Source organism: Zea mays, chromosome 6 (assembly GCF_902167145.1).
Source record: "Zea mays cultivar B73 chromosome 6, Zm-B73-REFERENCE-NAM-5.0, whole genome shotgun sequence".
Taxonomy (NCBI): domain Eukaryota; kingdom Viridiplantae; phylum Streptophyta; class Magnoliopsida; order Poales; family Poaceae; genus Zea; species Zea mays.
The window spans coordinates 78,824,622-78,846,103 of NC_050101.1; the positions used below are offsets into that span (position 1 = coordinate 78,824,622).

The 21,482-nt window shown below is 48.2% G+C and overlaps 2 protein-coding genes across 2 annotated transcripts; one reads left to right on the forward strand and one right to left on the reverse strand.

Moving 5' to 3' along the window:
• Nucleotides 1-1,979: 1,979 nt before the first annotated feature.
• LOC103631117 (probable CCR4-associated factor 1 homolog 11) lies at nucleotides 1,980-2,900 on the forward strand. The gene has a single exon (XM_008652113.1). It carries the CDS (start codon nucleotides 1,980-1,982, stop codon nucleotides 2,898-2,900), a length of 921 nt encoding a protein of 306 aa, XP_008650335.1.
• A 702-nt stretch (nucleotides 2,901-3,602) lies between these two features.
• LOC103629460 (uncharacterized) lies at nucleotides 3,603-4,394 on the reverse strand. The gene has a single exon (XM_008650577.4). It carries the CDS (start codon nucleotides 4,265-4,267, stop codon nucleotides 3,926-3,928), a length of 342 nt encoding a protein of 113 aa, XP_008648799.1. The 5' UTR covers nucleotides 4,268-4,394; the 3' UTR covers nucleotides 3,603-3,925.
• Between the last annotated feature and the right edge of the window lie 17,088 nt (nucleotides 4,395-21,482).

The window sequence follows — 21,482 nt, forward strand, 5'->3', positions numbered from 1 at the left end:
TTATGCATATGGTTCTCTTACTATATGTGAAAATTCACAGATCGATCTGTGCTTGTCCTGAATGGCAATGGTGCTGATGTTGCAAAGCATTGTGTTCCAACAGTCCCTGCCTACCAAATTCACAGATATGGAAACGGCATTCTCGGAGAGCAGCCTTCTCGGCGTGCAGTAGAAACAGCTCTTTTCTCGAGCCACACAAAGCTCAAGCTCATTCCGTCTAATTGGTTGCATGTATGGATCTAGCTAGGCTGAATCAGGATGAGCACCGTGCCACTAGTTGAGCTCATCTGCTCATGCAAGACATATGTATTTGGTTGTGCGTACGAATTAATGCAGGCTCGTGCAGACGTTGTTTGGTTGGCTAGGTAGATAAATGTGTGGTCGTATTTTTTTTAAATACATATATATGCATGAGATTCAAAAATCTCATGAACACAAATATAAAATCGATTTAATGATTAAATTTTTTAATTAGAAAATATATTAGCATCTCAGCTTACGTGTGGTCTGCGCGTGGCTAGCCGGGATTTTTTTTTTATTTTATTTTTTTTAGACTGTCACCGGGGGGGAGAGGATCCCCACCTGATTTTCATTCAGGTCTTTTTGCCCAAAGCGGCTAGAGTTTACAGCAAGCTAGCAACATTGTAGCTAGCATAGTTAAGGGGGGGCGAAGCAATGATGAGATTACATAATAGGATTAGAAAACACCAACAACCAAGCACCTAATACTTGTGCCTCTTTTCTGTTGTGCCTGTACGCCCAAGCTATTGCTTCAGAAGCGCATGAATGCAAAGTGGCCGCAAGAGTGGCATGATCCTGACGGAAGACGACACCATTTCTGCGTTTCCACAGTTGCCAGCAGCAGAGGAGGACAAAGGAGTTGAATTCTGCACCCGGAAGGCGATCAGGGCGACTGATGTTTGGCAGGTCCTGGGTGCCCAGATCATCAGCGACCAAGAATCCGATGGAGCTCCAAAATTGGCGTGCAAACGGGCAGTGGAAGATGATGTGCGAAGGAGTTTCACTGTCTTGGTTACATATTTCACAACAGTCATCATCCACAATCCCTTTTTTCTTCAGGTTCCATTTGCACTGAATTTTTCCTTGCATAAGCAGCCAACTGAAGAATTGTGCCCGCGGCGGGGCTTTGTTACCCCAGATGAAAGTGGTGCTAACATCCCCATGCCCCAAGGACCCTTTAAGCAGGTTGTAGAGAGTAGAGGTCTGAAAATTACCAGTGTGATCCGCAAGGAAGCAATGTCTGGTATCTGGTCGATCGGCGAGGCTTGTGTTGTTTACTATTGTTAGCACAGCTTCTAGTTCCTCCCGGGCTTGTGGCGTGAGGCGCGGGACTAGGTGCAAACCCTGCAACACCACCTCTCTCACGCAGACTTTTTGCCTGATGCAGTGTGAGTACAGGGCTGGGAAGGCTGTAGACAGGTCGTCAGGCCCAGACCAAGCGTCATGCCAAAAATCAGTGCTGCAGCCATCCCCAACCTGAGACGAACTGATCGCTTGATAGATGGGCAGCAACGCTCTCAGAGTATCCCAATGGCACCCCCTGATCTCGCCCTCCATTGTTGCTAGTTTAACATTCGAGCGCACCCAGGCTGCCCAAGACGACAAGGCTGAAGAGTGCAATCTGTGAATGAGCTTGACCAACAGACATGTGTTCTGGATGTGTAGGTCCTTGATGCCCAAACCCCCTGCCTGCTTCGATTTACAAACATTTTCCCAAGCAACCAAGCAGCTCGATCCATAGCCGGGATTTTTTACACGCCACGGACCATGCACGCGCACCTCAAACCGAGCCCAAGCCAAATTACAAGCCACAATCTAATTTGCCTCCGAGGTTGGCACGGGCCCCTATAAAACCAGGGCACGGCCACGTCCCAGGTCAAAACGGAAACTCGCTAGTCGCTAGTAGTAGTAGTACTAGCCAAGAAGACGCGGCCATCGACGATTCTGAGCCACGGCCGATGCGCACCCACGACGGCGAGCCGTCAGCAGCCGCCTCGCCTCCGCTGTACAGCTTCGTCCACGTCGTCCTCCAGCAGCAGTACCCGCGACAGCCGGCGCCCATGGCGTTCACGCCGGGGGGCTCCATGATGGAGGCCGCCGCCAAGAAGGAGGTCCGCGCCGAGGTGCGCGACGTGTGGGCCGGCAACTTGGACGCGGAGCTCGCAAACCTCTCGGCGGTGCTGCCGCACTACCCCTGCGTATGCGTGGACACGGAGTTCCCCGGCGCGGTGCACGGCTCGGACACGCCGCGGCACCTCCGCGGCCCGCGCGAGAGCTACGCGCTGGTCAAGAGGAACGTGGACGACCTCAAGCTGCTCCAGGTCGGGATCGCGCTGTCGGGCCCCGCCGGCCGCTTCCCCGTCGCGTGGCAGTTCAACCTCCGCGGCTTCGACCCCGCGCGCCACCCGTACGCGCCGGCCTCCATTGCCATGCTCCGCGCGCAGGGGATGGACTTCGCCGCGCTGAACAAGTTCGGCGTCGACCCCTACGACTTCGCAGTCGGGTTCCACCGCAGCGGCCTCGCCTGCGGCCAGCTCACCTGGACCGCGTTCTCGGGCGCCTACGACTTCGCCTACCTAGCCAAGGTGCTCACCGGCGGCCAGCCGCTGCCGGCAACGCTGGACGGGTTCCTCGCCCTGGTACGTCGGCTGTTCGGCTGCAATGTGCTCGACGTCAAACACCTCGCCAGGTGCTGCGCCATGCGCGGGGGGCTGGAGCAGGTGTCCGCCGCGCTCGGCGTCGAGCGCGCCGCCGGCCGCGCGCACTGCGCCGGCTCCGACAGCCTGCTCACCACCGACGTACTCCTGGCAATGATGAATCGCTTCTTCACCAACGTCAATGTGCTCGCGCACGCCGGAACTATCGTAGATCTAGCCTAGTTTTCTATTATTACTGCGACCTTCCTACTAATTTTGTATAAATTACCAAAAACAGGATGAGACAATCTCGTACCGACTGATGCTGTTTAATGAATTTAGAAAGTTATTGTTTACCGCATCCGCATGGAAAAACGGAAATCAGAAAAAAATGCAGCAAATCTAGAAACACCGTTTAAACGGATATATTATATGGAAGGAAACGTAAACCGTACGTTAAAGGTGTTCTCTGACCATATCCATGGTAACCGTGTTTTTTTGTGAGTTTGTTAAGGTTTGATTGTTTGAATAACTACTTGGGATTTTTTTGAGTCGCCATGCTATGGTAATATTTGTATTTTAACAAATATTATGTGATATCGTATATGGTAGCTAGTATTAATCGCATCTTGAGTGGAATGTTCAAAATGGATATATATGTAAGATATTCTCGATTGGGATTATCCATTCGTAAGTCGTAAGAGTTAGGGCTAGTTTGGCTTTGGCAACACCTTTTATAAGAAATTTCTATTTTTTCAATAAAAAATAAAGAAAAATAGAAATCTTTTAGAAAAATAAGATTGTCAAACTAACCCTTATTAATTTGTTCTCGAGCGATTTGTTTTATTCTTGACTTTAGATACAGTTGTTCCTGTTTTTTCTGACTGGAGTTCCAGATTCCGTTTTCGTTTCTAGATAGAAAGTATAACATAAGACTCCGTTCGTTTCGGCCGGATCGACCCATTTCTGGCCTTATTCTGGGTGGAACAAATTGGCCCGGTTTGGAATTAGGTGTAATTTATTGAAGGTGTTCGTTTTGATCGGAATTGGAACCAAAACTGGCATGGTTTGGAGTTTACCCTCTCTCCACGGCCCGACACCAATCCTTGTCTCATCCCTTCCGGATTGAACCCTGCCACGACGTGAGACGGCGCAAGGCGAGACGCTGGCAGCGCGGGAGGCGAAGAAGCGGCTGCGCGTAGCCCCGATGACGACCCTCCCCACCGCTTCTCACAAGTAAGACGCTGCTCTCTCCTCCTATCCTCGCGTTACTTGTTCTTGATGTCGCTGAGGACCATGGCCGGTAGTTGTTGAGCATTGGAGACGCTGCCGACCTCGCAGGTGGCCTTGTTCACGTGCGCACCGCCGTCGTCCTCATGCTCCTCCTCCTTCCCCGCTTCGGCATCAGCTTCGGAGGCCCTGGCTTCCGCCGCTTCCTCTCCCTCCCCCTTCCTTACGGCATCCAGCGACGGTGGCGGGCCCGTGGAGGGCACGGAGCTGGAGAGTGCGAGGCGGGGGAAGAGGAGGGGCGGGGGAGGAGTCGGAAGCCGGGGACCGTGGGAGAGAGCTGAGGCGAGGCGGCAGAGGCAGTGGTTGGGGTTGGCTTCCATGGCTTGGCTTGGTTTCGTTCGCTGCCGGTGCGACGCGTTCTCTTCCCCGGCTCTCGCGTCGTGTCATCTCTCAGAGTGCACGATCCAAGAGGGTGCCGTGTGCGCCGCTCGGTGTGGCTTGTGAGCAGGCAATGTGAGTATGTGACGCGGCATCTCTCTGGCCAAGGCTCAAGAAATGGGCTTAGTTAGTTCTGACTGGCCTATTGCGAACTACCAACTCATAATTAGTAGTAAGTAGTTCATTAACCATAACCCCAGCATCTAGCTAGCTAATTAGTAGTAAGTAGTAAGTAATTTATTTGTGTTCCTAGATTCATGTGTTTTCTTCGAGAATTAAGTGTATACTTTATGATCATGTATGTCAGCTCCTTATTTGAGTTGTTACATACAACACCAATTATAGTTGGGGAAGGTGAACCTTCTCCCTCTTAGGATCCGGTACCAACTCCAAAAGGTATTAAATTCTTTGTGCGTATATATGGTTTGCTTTAGTCCTTATTACCTGTACTTTTAAAATGATACATGATTTGCTTTAATTCTATTTTATATTTAACTTATGCCTGACAAAAATCTATATTTTTAGTCCTACAATGAGTATGTCATTGCGAGATCATATTAGAAAGAGGAGGGAAGAAGAAGATGATGGACAAGATGTTGTTTATTTTCCCTGCCTTATATCTGATGGGTTCAAATAGAGGTGGGGGACAAAAGAAGAAACTGAAAGGGAAATGGGCTTAATCATTTCCTATAATCAATTTTGGTGGTTGACGTCCATCACAAACCACGTGGACTAATTAGTTTGCCAAGATGTCATTTATCTCAGGTGCATAAGGTTCAACACAAACCAAGAAAGAAATTAAGTTGGGGATTAAACAAAGTTTGGAGCAAAGGACTTGAAAGTGAGCTGCTAGTGGCGCACCGGACAATGTCCGGTGTGCACAGGGCGCTCCGCTATAATTCATCGAACTATCCGGTGTGCACCGGACATGTCCAGTGAGCCAACGGAGCAACGGTAACGTGCGCCAACGGTCGACTGCAAAAGGGAACAGTGCAAGTCAGAAGTCAGAGCAGAAAGTCAGAACACACCGGACATGTCCGGTGTGACACCGGACTGTCCAGTGCAGCTACAGGACAAAGGGTTTCAACGGTCGACCGCTCCAAACCACAACGAGCGTGCTGACAAGGCACGCACCGGACAGTGAACAGTACCTGTCCGGTGCACCATCGGACTGTCTGGTGTGCCCATCGACACCAAAAACAGCCAACGGCTAGGAAGTGGTTGGAGGCTATAAATACCCCCCAATCACCTCCTTCAATGGGTCCAAGAATTCTGAACTCAACATTTATTGCAAGAGCAAAAGACTTCACTCCAAGACACATTCAATAGATCAAATCCTCTCCAAGCCTCCAAATCAACTCAATTCATTGGTGACTTGAGAGAGTGTTTTGTGTTCTTTTGTTGCTCTTGTTGCTTGGATTGCTTTCTCCTTTCTTATTCTTATTCTCTAAGTGCTTTGTAAAGCTAGCAAGAGACACCTAAGTGTGTGGTGATCCTTGCGGGGTCTTAGTGACCCAAGTGATTAAGGAGAAGCCTCGACCGGTCTATGTGACCGATTGAGAGAGGGAGAGGGTTGGAATAGACCTGGCCTTTGTGGCCTCCTCAACGGGGACTAGGTTCTTTGGAACTGAACCTCGATAAAACAAATCATTGTGTTCACTTTTCGATTCTCACTTGATTTGTTTCCCCTCTTTACTCTCTCTAAAGTTCCCTTGCTCATATTGATTTGAGTTTGCTCCCAAACATTATCCGCATTGATTGAGCAACTCTAAGGAAGGAGAACTATCTTTCGAACTCCAATTTAATTCTAACGCTAACCCCGGCCTTAGTGCGAGTTTAAGTTTATAAATTTCAGGTTTCGCCTATTCACCCCCATCTAGGCGACTTTCAGAAACGCCATACATCAGATGAGACAGGCGAGGTTAAGGTTCGAAGACGCCCTACATGTCAAGAACTGTCAAGTTACATTTAGGATGGAACCACACATCTTTAGAGAGCTGGCAACTTCTCTTAGAAGGAGAAGAATCGTCGTTCATACAAGGATCACGGTCGAGGAGAAGTTGGGGTTCTTCTTATACATGCTAAGTCACAATGCCTCATATCAAGATCTTCAAGTGTACTTTGGGCATAGTAATGATACCTTCCATCATCACATCAACCACTTATTTACGAAGGTAATTCCTATCCTCTCTCGTCGTTTCATTTAGCCTCCTGATCCTAATCAAGTGCATCAAAAAATTCAAGATAATCCTAGATTCTATCCATTCTTCAAGAATTGTCTCGATGCTATTGATGGAACTCATATTCCTATTTCCATATCTCCTGAGAAACATTCTCCTTTTTGAAATCGGAAGGGAACGCTCAGCATAAATGTGACGGTGGTATGTGACTTTGATCTTAACATCACTTTTGTTTCTAGTGGATGGGAGGGATCGGCTACAGATTCTAGAGTGCTAAGATCAGCTATGAGCAAGGGTTTCCAAGTACCTTCAGGAAAATTCTATCTAGTTGATGCAGGGTATGCAAATACTCCATCTTTTCTTGCTTCATACCGAGGAGTTCGGTACCACTTGAAAGAATTTGGGGCTGGACATCGAAGACCACAGAACCCAAAGGATCTCTTCAACCACCGCCACGCACTACTGAGGAATCATGTGGAAAGGGCTTTGGGGGTGCTTAAGAAGCGCTTCCACATTCTAAAAGTTGCCATGTTCCACACATTGGAAAATCAAGTAAAGATACCTATGGCTGCTGCCCATCTTCCATAATCTAATTCGATCACTTCATGGCGATGAGGAATGGTTAGATCAACAGCCAGAAAATATCGATCAATCAAACTTTGTTGCTCTACCAAGTGGTGATCAGATGAATGACTCAGGCACTACACAAGGCAATAGTTTAAGAGATATCATCGCCCAGGAAATGTGGACTCAATATCAACAACATTTAAATTAGTATTTTTGTGGTTGAACAAAATGTAATAATTTAGTATTGTGACATGTAATAAGTTAGTTTTATAACATATAAACATTAAGTTAGTAGTATTGTAACATATAATAAGTTTTTTTCTTTGACAAGCTATGGCTGGAAAAGGCTCTCCAAGGTTCAACATGAGCAGTTCCCCAAAGCTGCGAAGGTTCATTCCCACAACAAGTGCTACTAAAAAAGGCCTTCTCCTAAATGCAGTGGGGCAAAAAAGAGTGGTGGTTCTACAAGAGGTATTGTGTTCAATGTTTCTTCATGTTTTCTCGTAAGTTTTGTATTACTAATGTGTGACCATTGTTTTTGTAGTAGTGAAACAAAGAGCGGATTGGAATCCAGACCTTGAGAGGTCCCTTGTTAACATTCTCCATGAATTTGAAGATAGTGGCTATAGAGGTGACAATGGTTGGAACTCTGAAGGGTGGAATAGGATGGTCAAGGAGTTTCATGTGAGGAACAAGTATGTATCCTTTACAAAGGCTCAGATTCAGGATAAAGAAGGTCAGTTGAAGAGAGACTATAAGATGCTCAAAGCAGCAAGGCAATAGAGCAGATCGAGCTGGAATGAGAAAAGAAATATGGTTGAAGGACCACCAACTTTGAGGGAGAATCTCATGGTGGTAAGAGATTTCTTGAAGTTCATTATCAAATTAGTTTTGTGGGATAACCTCACAGTAATAACCTTATATTTAATCAATGTTTTCTTTAGTTATGCAGATATTCCCTAAAATCAAGAAGTTTAACAACAACAAGGCAACTTTCCCGCTCTTTGATGCTTTGGGAGAGCTTTATGATGGTAATTTTCCAAACAACAAGGCAACTTACTGTTCTTTGACTAGTGCAAATTTGTGCACATGTTAGCCATGCATAGTTAAATTAGCAGAAAACTTATATTAGCGGCAAAGTTCTAGCAACAAACTTATATTAGCAGCAAATAGAACACATATTTATGCATGTGCTCAGTTTGCTCAATTCACATTTCCTTGTTATTATGTAGGACACTTAGCTGAAGGGACTTGGAGTTGCACTTCTCTTGAGGCACCACAAGACGAAGAACTGAATGAGCAACTTCAGGATGCAGAAGATGGGCTACAAGGCTTTTGATTTGAATGTTTTTCATGATGTAGATGATGAAGTTGATGATGCACTCAATGAAAGGAATGAAGATGTGCTGAAAGGAAGGGCTAATACTCTATCACGAGATGAAGAAAGTGGACAACAAATATCTATTGCGTCAAGAAACAAACAAGAAAAGGAATTAAAGAAGCTTAGAAAGAGTGACAACATAGAAAATATGATGGGCAGATACCTAAAAATGAGGAGCAAGCAAGTAGAATATGAATCTGCAAGAGAAAAGGAAGCAAGAGAAAATGAGGCAAGAGAAATGGAGGTAACTCAAAGTGATGATTTCTCCATCAAAAGGTGCATATCAGTTATGAACACAATAGAAGAAGTGACCAAATTGGAGAAGGCAAAAGCATATTCAATCTTCGCCAAGACCAAAGAGAATAGAGAAACTTTCATATGTGCTTGTGAAGCAGATCAAGAATCAGCTTTGATTTGGCTAAGAAATGGGATGTCTTAATAGCTTTGATATGGACATTATTGGGAAGTCAATCATGTGTTAATGTGAGTTGCTGTCAAACAAGTGAATTGCTAATGTGTAACTCTAAACTTGGCCATCGATGATGGATTTGCTGACTTCTTTAGGCCTACGCTACTGAATTGGTAGCTTCGATCCTGCTATTGAATTTGCTGACTTCTTTAGGCCTTCGTTGTTGGCCAACTAAATTTGTTTTCTGTGTTTTTTATTGAATTGTTGTCTTAGCACCTTTGATATGTCTAGGAACTGAATGGATCTATCAGCTTTCAATTGTCTTGTTCAAATCAATACTTCGATTGACTACATGGAGAACTGCATTCATGATTGTCTTTTAGTCCGTAGTTGTTTTTGTTCCTTTGGAATCCTTACATTTTTGAACTGCATTCATGTGTGTCTTCAATCCTGACTGAAACGAACTGGCTTTGTTGTTAGCTAGGTTTTATTCTAGAGCTGGATGTATTCTACCACCAGGTTTGAGTGAACCACCTGGATCCACTCTATTTGGGCCAGGAATAGAAACATGCCTGTTTTCAAACCCAAACAAAGGAACAAGCCCTAAAAATGGTTAGATGCTTTCCTCAATTGTCCCAATCGTTTGCATACTATTGCTGTCAATGGAAAGTTATTGTTGACTGGAGACAGCTCTGCGTTTGATTATGAGGTCTTTTGTAACACCTAAAATCATATTCCAAGATCTGTACAGGATTTGAACTAAAATATCTTTTATTAAGAATTTTCTCACTTTTCAAAGTCACTTCTCCCAAAATGCATATCTTTTCTAATAAAGGATCAGATGAAAAGATCACTAAGTGAATTAAGTTATCCCTTTATTGACCTATACATTTATAAGTACTTTTTAAAGGGATTTAAGTTAAATCATATCTTGATAGAGACTATTGTCGGGGACCATAATTAGGGGTACCCTCAAGGCTCCTAATTCTTAGCTGGTAACCCCCATCAGCATAAAGCTGCAAAGGCCTGATGGGTGCGATTAAGTCAAGGATCGGTCCATTCGAGGGACTCGATCACGCCTCGCCCGAGCCTAGCCTCGGACAAGGGCAGCCGACCCCGGAGGATCTCCGCCTTGCCCGAGGCCCCCCTCCAGCGGCTAACGTATTTCCGGCTCGCCCGAGGTCCTGTCTTCGCCAAGAAGCAACCCTGACCAAATCGCCGCGCCGACCGACCAAATCGCAGGAGCATTTAATGCAAAGGTGGCCTGACGCCTTTATCCTGACGCGCGCCCTTCAGCCGACAGAGCCGAAGTGACCGCCGTCACTTCGCCGCTCCACTGACCGGCCTGACAGAAAGACAGCGCCGCCTGCGCCGCTCCGACTGCGGTGCCACTTGACAGAGTGAGGCTGACAGGCAGTCAGGCCCGGCCGCAGCCACCATAGGAAGCTCCGCTCCGCCTGACCCAGGGCTCGGACTCGGGCTAAGTCCCGGAAGACGGCGAACTCCGCTCCGCCCGACCCAGGGCTCGGACTCGGGCTAAGTCCCTGAAGACGGTGAACTCCGCTCCGCCCGACCCAGGGCTCGGACTCGGGTTAAGTCCCGGAAGACGGCGAACTCCGCTCCGCCCGACCCAGGGCTCGGACTCGGGCTAAGTCCCGGAAGACGGCGAACTCCGCTCCGCCCGACCCAGGGCTCGGACTTGGGCTCAGCCCCAGAAGACGACGAACTCCGCTTCGCCCGACCCCAGGGCTCGGACTCCGCCCTGGCCTCAGCCGACGGTCTCCGCCTCGCCCGACCCAGGGGCTCGGACTCGACCTCGGCCACGGAAGACAGACTCGACCTCAGCTTCGGAGGAGCTTCCACATCGCCCAACCTAGGGCGCAGACCAGCCACGTCAACAGGAGGCGCCATCATCACCCTACCCCAAGCTGACTCGGGCCACGGGGAACAAGACTGGCGTCCCGTCTGGCTCGCTCCGCCAGATAGGCAATGATGGCGTCCCGCATACTCTGTGACGGCGGCGGCTCTCAGCCCCCTTACGGAAGCAAGAGGATGTCAGCAAGGACTCAACAGCTCCGACAGCTGTCCCTCCGCCAGGCTCCAGCGCTCCTCCGACGGCCACGACATCACACCAGCTGGGTGCCAAAATCTCTCCGGCTGCCACAACGGCATGTACTTAGGGCGCTAGCTCTCCTCCGCTAGACACGTAGCACTCTGCTACACCCCCCATTGTACACCTGGATCCTCTCCTTACGCCTATAAAAGGAAGGACCAAGGCCCTCTTAGAGAGGGTTGGCCGTGCGGGGACGAGGACGAGACAGGCGCTCGCGTGAGACCGCTCGCTCCCTCTCCCGCGTGGACGATTGTAACCCCCTACTGCAAGCGCACCTGACCTGGGCGCGGGACGAACACAAAGGCCGCGGGATTTCCACCTCTCTCACGCCCATCTCCGGCCACCTCACTTCCCCCCTTCGTGCCCGGCCTCGCGCCGACCCATCTGGGCTGGGGCACGCGGCGACATTTCACTCGTCGGCTCAGGGACCCCCCATGTCTCGAAATGCCGACAGTTGGCGCGCCAGGTAGGGGCCTGCTACGTGTTGACGAACAGCTTCCCGTCAAGCTCCAGATGGGCAGTCTCCAGCAACCTCTCCGACCCGGGACGGTGCTCCGTTTCGGGGGCCTTGAGTTCATGTCCCTCGACGGCGGCTACGACATGATACTCCTTCCACCGCCGGGCGACGGCGACAATGGCGGCCGACAGCCCGCCCGCCAGCGGCGGAATCGACGACGTCTTCCCCGCGTGGTGGAAGAACAACCCTCGAGCTCGCCCCGTCATCTTCCCCGCCGACGGAGGAGGGGGCGGGGCAACCAAGGCCAAGCAGGAGGCAGCGCCTCGTCGGCTGTCGAGCGAGTCGACAGCGCCAGCACCTCAACGGGGGGCGCGCCAGGCATCGACCTCGCGTTTGAGACGAAGACGAGCGCTATCTCCCCGCGACACGCCAATCCCGAGCAAACGGACGACGCCAGCACGCTCGCGGAAGCCTTGCTGGGTGTCACCCTCGTACCTGAGACGACGGTGCAGTCAGTCCCCGACGTGACTTCATCACCGCCCGTCGACCAAGAGGTACCGACCGATTCCTATCCCACGCCATTCAGATTCAGCCTCGACCCGCCTAGCGGCTTCGCTTTGGCGGGCGCTCTCGTAGAGGCGAGTCCAAACCCTCTGGGGTTTCGTATGCGGTCACCTTGGGACCGGCTGACGGACGTCTCAACCTACGGGCCCTTTGGGTCCGAGGAAGACGACGAGCCCAGCTTCTGTTGGGATTTCTCTGGACTTGGCAACCCCAGTGCCATGCGGGACTTCATGACCGCATGCGACTACTGCCTTTCCGACTGTTCCGACGGTAGCCGTAGCCTCGGCGACGAGGACTGCGGCCCAAGCCGCGAATGTTTCCATGTCGATCTAGGGGGTCCCTCCGAAGGCAACCATCTCGGCATGCCGGAGGACAGTGATCTCCCTAGGCCGGTGCCTCGCGTTGACATCCCACGGGAGCTAGCTGTGGTCCCCGTTCAGGCGGGGGGCCATGACCCACAGCTCGAGCAAATCCGCTGGGTGCAGGCCAGGCTCGACAAGGGAGCAGGAGCGCTTGAGCTGATCCGCCGGGACGTCGGTGAGAGCACCTAGAGGGGGGGTGAATAGGTGATCCTGTGAAACTTGAAAAGTTAAGCCACAAAACTTGGTTAATCGTTAGCACAATAATTGCCAAGTGGCTAGATAGGAATCCTCAACAAAACACAATAAAGATCAATCACAGAGATGACACGGTGGTTATCCCGTGGTTCGGCCAAGACCAACGCTTGCCTACTCCACGTTGTGGTGTCCCAACGGACGAGGGTTGCAATCAACCCCTCTCAAGCGGTCCAAAGACCCACTTGAATACCACGGTGTTTTGTTTTGCTTATCTTTATCCCACTTGCGAGGAATCTCCACAAATTGGAGTCTCTCGCCCTTACACTTAAAGTTCACAAAGAAGCACGGAGTAAGGGAGGGAAGCAACACACACAAATCCATAGCAAAATGCGCACACACACGGCCAAGAATCGAGCTCAAAAGACTATCTCAAAGTTCTCACTAGAACGGAGCTCGAATCACTGAGAATGACAAACGAATGCACAAAGACTGAGTGTGGATGATCAAGAATGCTCTAAGGTTGCTTGGTATCATCCTCCATGCGCCTAGGGGTCCCTTTTATAGCCCCAAGGCAGCTAGGAGCCGTTGAGAGCAAATCTGGAAGGCCATTCTTGCCTTCTGTTGTTTGGCGCACCGGACAGTCCGGTGCACACCGGACACTGTCCGGTGCCCGATTTCCTTCCTTAAATAGCGAAGCCGACTGTTGCAGATTTGGGAGCCGTTGGTGCACCGGACATGTCCGGTGCACACCGGACAGTCCGGTGCCCCCTTCCGACCGTTGGCTCGGCCACGTGTCGCGCGCGGATTCCGCGGCCGACCGTTGGCCCGGCTGACCGTTGGCTTCACCGGACAGTCCGGTGCACACCGGACAGTCCGGTGAATTATAGTCGTACGTCGCCGGTAAATTCCCGAGAGCGGCCACTTTGGTCCGAGGCAGCCTGGCGCACCGGACACTGTCCGGTGCACCACCGGACAGTCCGGTGTGCCAGACTGGGTTGAGTCTTGGCTGTACACAGCCAAGCCTTTTGCACCTCTTTTCTTTTCTTCTTCTTTCTGTTTCTAACACTTAGACAAGTATATTAGTACACAAAACCAATGTACTAGGGCTTAGAAACATACCTTTAATTCTTGATTTGCACTTTGTCCATTCATGGGCATATATTCACATTTAAGCACTTGTGTTGGCACTCAATCACCAAAATACTTAGAAATGGCCCAAGGGCACATTTCCCTTTCAATCTCCCCCTTTTTGGTGATTTATGCCAATACAACATAAAGCAACTAGAACAAGTGCAATATCACTTCAAATAAAACTCAAATTTATTTTGATTCAATTTTGGCATATATGGATCATCCTTTGCCACCACTTGGTTTGTTTTTGCAAATCAACCTCAAATCTCTATCTCTAAGTCAAACACACATGTCGAAGCATAAAGAGAGTCATTCCAAAAGAGATTGATCAAAGATTTCAAAAACTCCCCCTTTTTCCCATAATCGACACTTCTCCCCACAAGAGGCCAACTTTTGACAAAAGAGACAATGCAAGAGTTTTGACAAATCAAAAGCTCTATTCTACTATTTTCAAAGTTTCAAGTGGTAGCTGATCCATCTATTTCTTTGGCCTTTATTTTCTCCCCCTTTGGCATCAAGCACCAAAACAGGATCAATCTTGGCCCTTTAACCCCATTGCCTCACCAAAATCTTCAATTAAGAGCAAAGAGGCAATAAGAGTTTAAAGATGAACTTGGAATAAGTTACCCTCTCATCGGAGTGCAGTGGAAGTCTTTCACGGTCCAAGTCCACCTTTCCCTTTCAAACCTCCTTTGAGACTAAAACAATCAAACTCAAGCAAACGGTTAGTCTCAACGGGTCAAGTTGTAACACATCTCCCCCTAAATATGTGCATTACTGGCACAAGGACTTGTGAGGTCCGGGGAGTGCTTGTACAACTTGAGCACCATAATAAGCAACACAATGCAGAATGAACATGATCAAAGGCATAAACACATGTATGCTATAAATCAATCCAGGTTCCGCGAATCTAAGACATTTAGCTCACTACGCAACCTGCAAAAGGTCTTCTCATCTAGAGGCTTAGTGAAGATATCGGCTAGCTGGTTCTCGGTGCTAACATGAAACACTTCGATATCTCCCTTTTGCTGGTGGTCTCTCAAAAAGTGATGTCGGATGTCAATGTGCTTTGTGCGGCTGTGTTCAACAGGATTTTCCGCCATGCGGATAGCACTCTCATTATCACATAGGAGTGGGACTTTGCTCAGATTGTAGCCAAAGTCCCTGAGGGTTTGCCTCATCCAAAGTAGTTGCGCGCAACACTGTCCTGCGGCAACGTACTCGGCCTCAGCGGTGGATAGGGCAACGGAAGTTTGTTTCTTAGAGTTCCATGACACCAGGGACCTTCCTAAGAATTGGCACGTCCCCGATGTACTTTTCCTATCGACCTTACATCCAGCATAGTCGGAATCTGAATATCCAATCAAGTCAAAGGTAGACCCCTTTGGATACCAGAGCCCGAAGCAAGGCATAGTAACTAAATATCTAAGGATTCGCTTCACTGCTACTAAGTGACACTCCTTAGGATCGGATTGAAATCTAGCACACATGCATACGCTAAGCATAATATCCGGTCTACTAGCACATAAGTAAAGCAAAGAACCTATCATTGACCGGTATGCCTTTTGATCAACGGACTTACCACCTTTGTTGAGGTCGGTGTGTCCGTCGGTCCCCATCGGAGTCTTTGCGGGCTTGGCATCCTTCATCCCAAACCGCTTCAGCAAGTCTTGCGTGTACTTTGTTTGAGAGATGAAGGTGCCGTCCTTGAGTTGCTTCACTTGGAACCCAAGGAAGTAGTTCAACTCGCCCATCATTGACATCTCGAATTTCTGCGTCATCACCCTGCTAAACTCTTCACAAGACTTTTTATTAGTAGAACCAAATATTATGTCATCGACATAAATTTGGCACACAAAAAGATCACCATCACAAGTCTTAGTGAAAAGAGTTGGATCGGCTTTCCCAACTTTGAAGGCATTTGCAATTAAAAAGTCTCTAAGGCATTCATACCATGCTCTTGGGGCTTGTTTAAGTCCATAGAGCGCCTTAGAGAGCTTACACACGTGGTCGGGGTACCGTTCATCCTCGAAGCCAGGGGGTTGCTCCACGTACACCTCCTCCTTGATTGGCCCGTTGAGGAAAGCGCTCTTCACATCCATTTGGAACAACCTGAAAGAATGGTGAGCGGCATATGCTAGCAAAATACGAATGGACTCTAGCCTAGCCACAGGAGCAAAAGTCTTCTCAAAGTCCAAACCTGCGACTTGGGCATAACCTTTTGCCACAAGTCGAGCCTTGTTTCTCGTCACCACTCCGTGCTCGTCTTGTTTGTTGCGGAACACCCACTTGGTTCCCACAACATTTTGCTTAGGACGAGGCACCAGCGTCCAAACTTCATTTCTCTTGAAGTTGTTGAGCTCCTCCTGCATGGCCAATACCCAGTCCGGATCTAGCAAGGCCTCCTCTACCCTGAAAGGCTCAATAGAAGAGACAAAGGAGTAATGCTCACAAAAATTAACTAATCGAGATCGAGTAGTTACTCCCTTGCTAATGTCACCCAGAATTTGGTCGACGGGATGATCCCTTTGAATCATCGCTCGAACTTGGGTTGGAGGTGCCGGTTGTGCTTCTTCCTCCATCACATGATCATCTTGTGCTCCCCCTTGATCACACTCCTCTTGATGAACCTGTTCATCGTTTTGAGTTGGGGGATGCACCATTGTTGAGGAAGAAGGTTGATCTTGCTCCAATTGTTCCTGTGGTCGCACATCACCAATCGCCATGGTGCGCATAGCGGCCGTTGGAACGTCTTCTTCATCTACATCATCAAGATCAACAACTTGCTCTCTTGGAGAGCCATTAGTCTCATCAAATACAACGTCGCTAGAGACTTCAACCAAACCCGATGATTTGTTGAAGACTCTATACGCCTTTGTATTTGAGTCATAACCTAACAAAAACCCTTCTACAGCTTTGGGAGCAAACTTAGAATTTCTACCCTTCTTTACTAGAATGTAGCACTTGCTCCCAAATACACGAAAGTAAGATACATTGGGTTTGTTACCGGTTAGTAGCTCATACGAAGTCTTCTTGAGGAGGCGATGAAGGTAGACCCTGTTGATGGCGTGGCAAGCCGTGTTGACGGCTTCCGACCAAAAACGCTCGGGGGTCTTGAATTCTCCAAGCATCGTTCTCGCCATATCGATTAGCGTCCTGTTCTTCCTCTCTACCACACCATTTTGCTGTGGTGTGTAGGGAGCGGAGAACTCGTGCTTGATCCCTTCCTCCTCAAGGAACTCCTCCACTTGAAGGTTCTTGAACTCGGACCCGTTGTCGCTCCTTATCTTCTTCACCTTGAGCTCAAACTCATTTTGAGCTCTCCTGAGGAAGCGCTTGAGGGTCCCTTGGGTTTCAGATTTATCCTGCAAAAAGTATACCCAAGTGAAGCGGGAAAAGTCATCAACAATAACTAGACCATACTTACTTCCTCCTATGCTTAGATAGGCGACGGGTCCGAAGAGGTCCATATGTAGTAGCTCTAGGGGTCTTGAAGTGGTCATCACATTCTTGTTGTGATGCGCTCCTCCCACTTGTTTACCTGCTTGACAAGCTGCACAAGGTCTATCTTTTTCGAATTGCACGTTAGTCAAACCTATCACGTGTTCTCCCTTTAGAAGCTTGTGAAGGTTCTTCATCCCCACATGAGCTAAGCGGCGATGCCACAGCCAGCCCATGCTAGTCTTAGCAAATAAGCATGCATCTAGACCGGCCTCCTCTTTTGCAAAATCAACTAAATAAAGTTTGCCGTCTAATACACCCTTAAAAGCTAGTGAACCATCACTTCTTCTAAAGACAGACACATCTACATTTGTAAATAGACAATTATATCCCATATTGCATAATTGACTAACAGATAACAAATTATATCCAAGAGACTCAACTAAAAACACATTAGAGATAGAGTGCTCATTAGATATTGCAATTTTACCTAACCCTTTTACCTTTCCTTGATTCCCATCACCGAATATTATTGAATCTTGGGAATCCTTATTCTTGACGTAGGAGGTGAACATCTTCTTCTCCCCCGTCATATGGTTTGTGCATCCGCTGTCAATAATCCAGCTTGAACCCCCGGATGCATAAACCTGCAAGGCAAATTTAGGCTTGGGTCTTAGGTACCCAACTCATGTTGGGTCCTACAAGGTTAGCACAAATATCCTTAGGGACCCAAATGCAAGTTTTGTCTCCCTTGCATCTTGCCCCTAACTTCCTAGCAACTATTTTCCTATCCTTTCTACAAATAGCAAAGGAAGCATTTAAAGCACGATAAATTGTAGAAGGTTCATTCATTACTTTCCTAGGAGCATGAATAATATTCTTTCTAGGCACATGATGAATAGCACTTCTCCTAGACATATTTCTACCATGCATATAGGAAGAACTAGAAGCAAACATGGCATGAGAATCAAAATCATCATAAGCATTATAACTCCTATAAGCATTTCTAGTTTGTCTCCTATCATGGTACATAAAAGCATGGTTCGTTTTAGCACTACTAGCCATAGGAGCCTTCCCTTTCTCCTTGGCGGAGATAGGAGCCTTATGGCTTGTCAAGTCCTTGGTTTCCCTCTTGTAGCCAAGTCCATCCTTAATTGAGGGATGTCTACCAATCGTGTAGGCATCCCTTGCAAATTTTAGCTTGTCAAATTCATTCTTGCTAGTTTTAAGTTGGGCATTAAGACTAGCTAATTCCTCATTTAATTTGGAAATTGAAACTAAATGATCACTACAAGCATCAATGTCAAAATCTTTACACCTATTACAAGTTTCAACAATTTCTACACACGAATTAGATTTATTAGCTACTTCTAGTTTAGCATGTAAATCATCATTAAAACTTTTTAACATAGCAATAGTTTCATGACAAGAAGATAATTCGCTAGAGAGCATTTCATTCCTCTTAATTTCTAGAGCAAGAGATTTCTGTGCTTCTACAAATTTATCATGTTCTTCATACAACAAATCCTCTTGTTTTTCTAAAAGCATATTCTTGTCATTCAAGGCATCAATTAATTCTTTAATTTTGTCTATCTTGGTTCTATCTAATCCCTTGAATAAGCATGAGTAATCTATCTCATCATCATCACTAGATTCATCCTCACTTGAAGAATCATAAGTACTAGTATGAGTGCTTACTTTCTTTTCTCTTGCCATGAGACAAGTGTGACGCTCGTTGGGGAAGAGGGATGACTTGTTGAAGGCGGTGGCGGCGAGTCCTTCATTGTCAGAGTCGGAGGAGGAACAATCCGAATCCCACTCCTTTCCGATATGTGCCTCACCCTTGGCCTTCTTGTAATGCTTCTTCTTCTCCCTCTTGTTCCCTTGGTCCTGATCACTATCATTGTCGGGACAGTTAGCAATAAAATGACCAAGCTTACCGCATTTGAAGCATGATCGCTTCCCCTTGGCTTTGGTCTTGCTTGGCTGCCCCTTGCGACCTTTAAGCGCCGTCTTGAAGCGCTTAATGATGAGGGCCATCTCCTCATCATTGAGCCCGGCCGCCTCAACTTGCGCCACCTTGCTTGGTAGCGCCTCCTTGCTCCTTGTTGCTTTGAGAGCAATGGGTTGAGGCTCATGAATAGGACCGTTCAACGCGTCGTCCACGTATCTTGCCTCCTTGATCATCATTCGCCCGCTTACGAACTTCCCAAGAACTTCTTCGGGCGACATCTTGGTGTACCTGGGATTTTCACGTATATTGTTTACCAAATGAGGATCAAGAACGGTAAATGACCTTAGCATTAGGCGGACGACGTCGTGGTCCGTCCATCGCGTGCTCCCGTAGCTCCTTATTTTGTTGATAAGGGTCTTGAGCCGGTTGTATGTTTGGGTTGGCTCCTCGCCCCTTATCATCGCGAACCGTCCAAGCTCGCCCTCCACCAACTCCATTTTGGTGAGCAAGGTGACGTCGTTCCCTTCATGAGAGATCTTGAGGGTGTCCCAGATCTGCTTGGCATTGTCCAAGCCGTTCACCTTGTGGTACTCGTCCCTGCACAAAGAGGCTAGCAACACAGTAGTAGCTTGTGCATTTTTATGAATCTGTTCATTAATAAACACAGGGCTATCCGAGCTATCAAATTTCATTCCACTTTCCACAATCTCCCAAATGCTTGGATGGAGAGAAAACAGGTGAGTACGCATTTTGTGGCTCCAAAATCCGTAGTCCTCTCCATCAAAGTGAGGGGGCTTGCCAAGTGGAATGGGGAGCAATTGAGCATTTGAGCTATGCGTGATGCGCGAATAATCGAAAGAAAAGTTTGAGTTAACCGTCTTTCGTCTATCGTAGTCGTCGTCGTCCTTTTGGGAGGAGGAAGATTCGTCGCTGTCGTAGTAGACAATTTCCTTGATGCGCCTTGTCTTCTTCTTCCTTCCGTCTTTTCTTTTGTGGCCCGAGCCAGAGTCGGTGGGCTTGTCATCATTGGGCTCGTTGACGAAGGACTCCTTCTCCTTGTCGTTGATCACCATCCCCTTGCCCTTAGGATCCATCTCTTCGGGTGGTTAGTCCTTTTCTTGAAGAGAACGGCTCTGATACCAATTGAGAGCACCTAGAGGGGGGGTGAATAGGTGATCCTGTGAAACTTGAAAACTTAAGCCACAAAACTTGGTTAATCGTTAGCACAATAATTGCCAAGTGGCTAGATAGGAATCCTCAACAAAACACAATAACCAACAAAGATCAATCACAGAGATGACACGGTGGTTATCCCGTGGTTCGGCCAAGACCAACGCTTGCCTACTCCACGTTGTGGCGTCCCAACGGACGAGGGTTGCAATCAACCCCTCTCAAGCGGTCCAAAGACCCACTTGAATACCACGGTGTTTTGCTTTGCTTATCTTTATCCCACTTGCGAGGAATCTCCACAAATTGGAGTCTCTCGCCCTTACACTTAAAGTTCACAAAGAAGCACGGAGTAAGGGAGGGAAGCAACACACACAAATCCATAGCAAAATGCGCACACACACGGCCAAGAATCGAGCTCAAAAGACTATCTCAAAGTTCTCACTAGAACGGAGCTCGAATCACTGAGAATGACAAACGAATGCGCAAAGACTGAGTGTGGATGATCAAGAATGCTCTAAGGTTGCTTGGTATCATCCTCCATGCGCCTAGGGGTCCCTTTTATAGCCCCAAGGCAGCTAGGAGCCGTTGAGAGCAAATCTGGAAGGCCATTCTTGCCTTCTGTCGTTTGGCGCACCGGACAGTCCGGTGCACACCGGACACTGTCCGGTGCCCGATTTCCTTCCTTAAATAGCGAAGCCGACTGTTGCAGATTTGGGAGCCGTTGGTGCACCGGACATGTCCGGTGCACACCGGACAGTCCGGTGCCCCCTTCCGACCGTTGGCTCGGCCACGTGTCGCGCGCGGATTCCGCGGCCGACCGTTGGCCCGGCTGACCGTTGGCTTCACCGGACAGTCCGGTGCACACCGGACAGTCCGGTGAATTATAGTCATACGTCGCCGGTAAATTCCCGAGAGCGGCCACTTCGCTCCGAGGCAGCCTGGCGCACCGGACACTGTCCGGTGCACCACCGGACAGTCCGGTGTGCGAGACTGGGTTGAGTCTTGGCTGTACACAGCCAAGCCTTTTGCACCTCTTTTCTTCTTCTTTCTGTTTCTAACACTTAGACAAGTATATTAGTACACAAAACCAATGTACTAGGGCTTAGAAACATACCTTTAATTCTTGATTTTGCACTTTGTCCATTCATGGGCATAGATTCACATTTAAGCACTTGTGTTGGCACTCAATCACCAAAATACTTAGAAATGGCCCAAGGGCACATTTCCCTTTCA

Bases quoted from the DNA above. Each gene is read 5' to 3' on its own strand.
- LOC103631117 (XM_008652113.1), top strand. From the start codon at position 1,980: ATGCGCACCCACGACGGCGAGCCGTCAGCAGCCGCCTCGCCTCCGCTG.
- LOC103629460 (XM_008650577.4), bottom strand. From the start codon at position 4,267: ATGGAAGCCAACCCCAACCACTGCCTCTGCCGCCTCGCCTCAGCTCTC.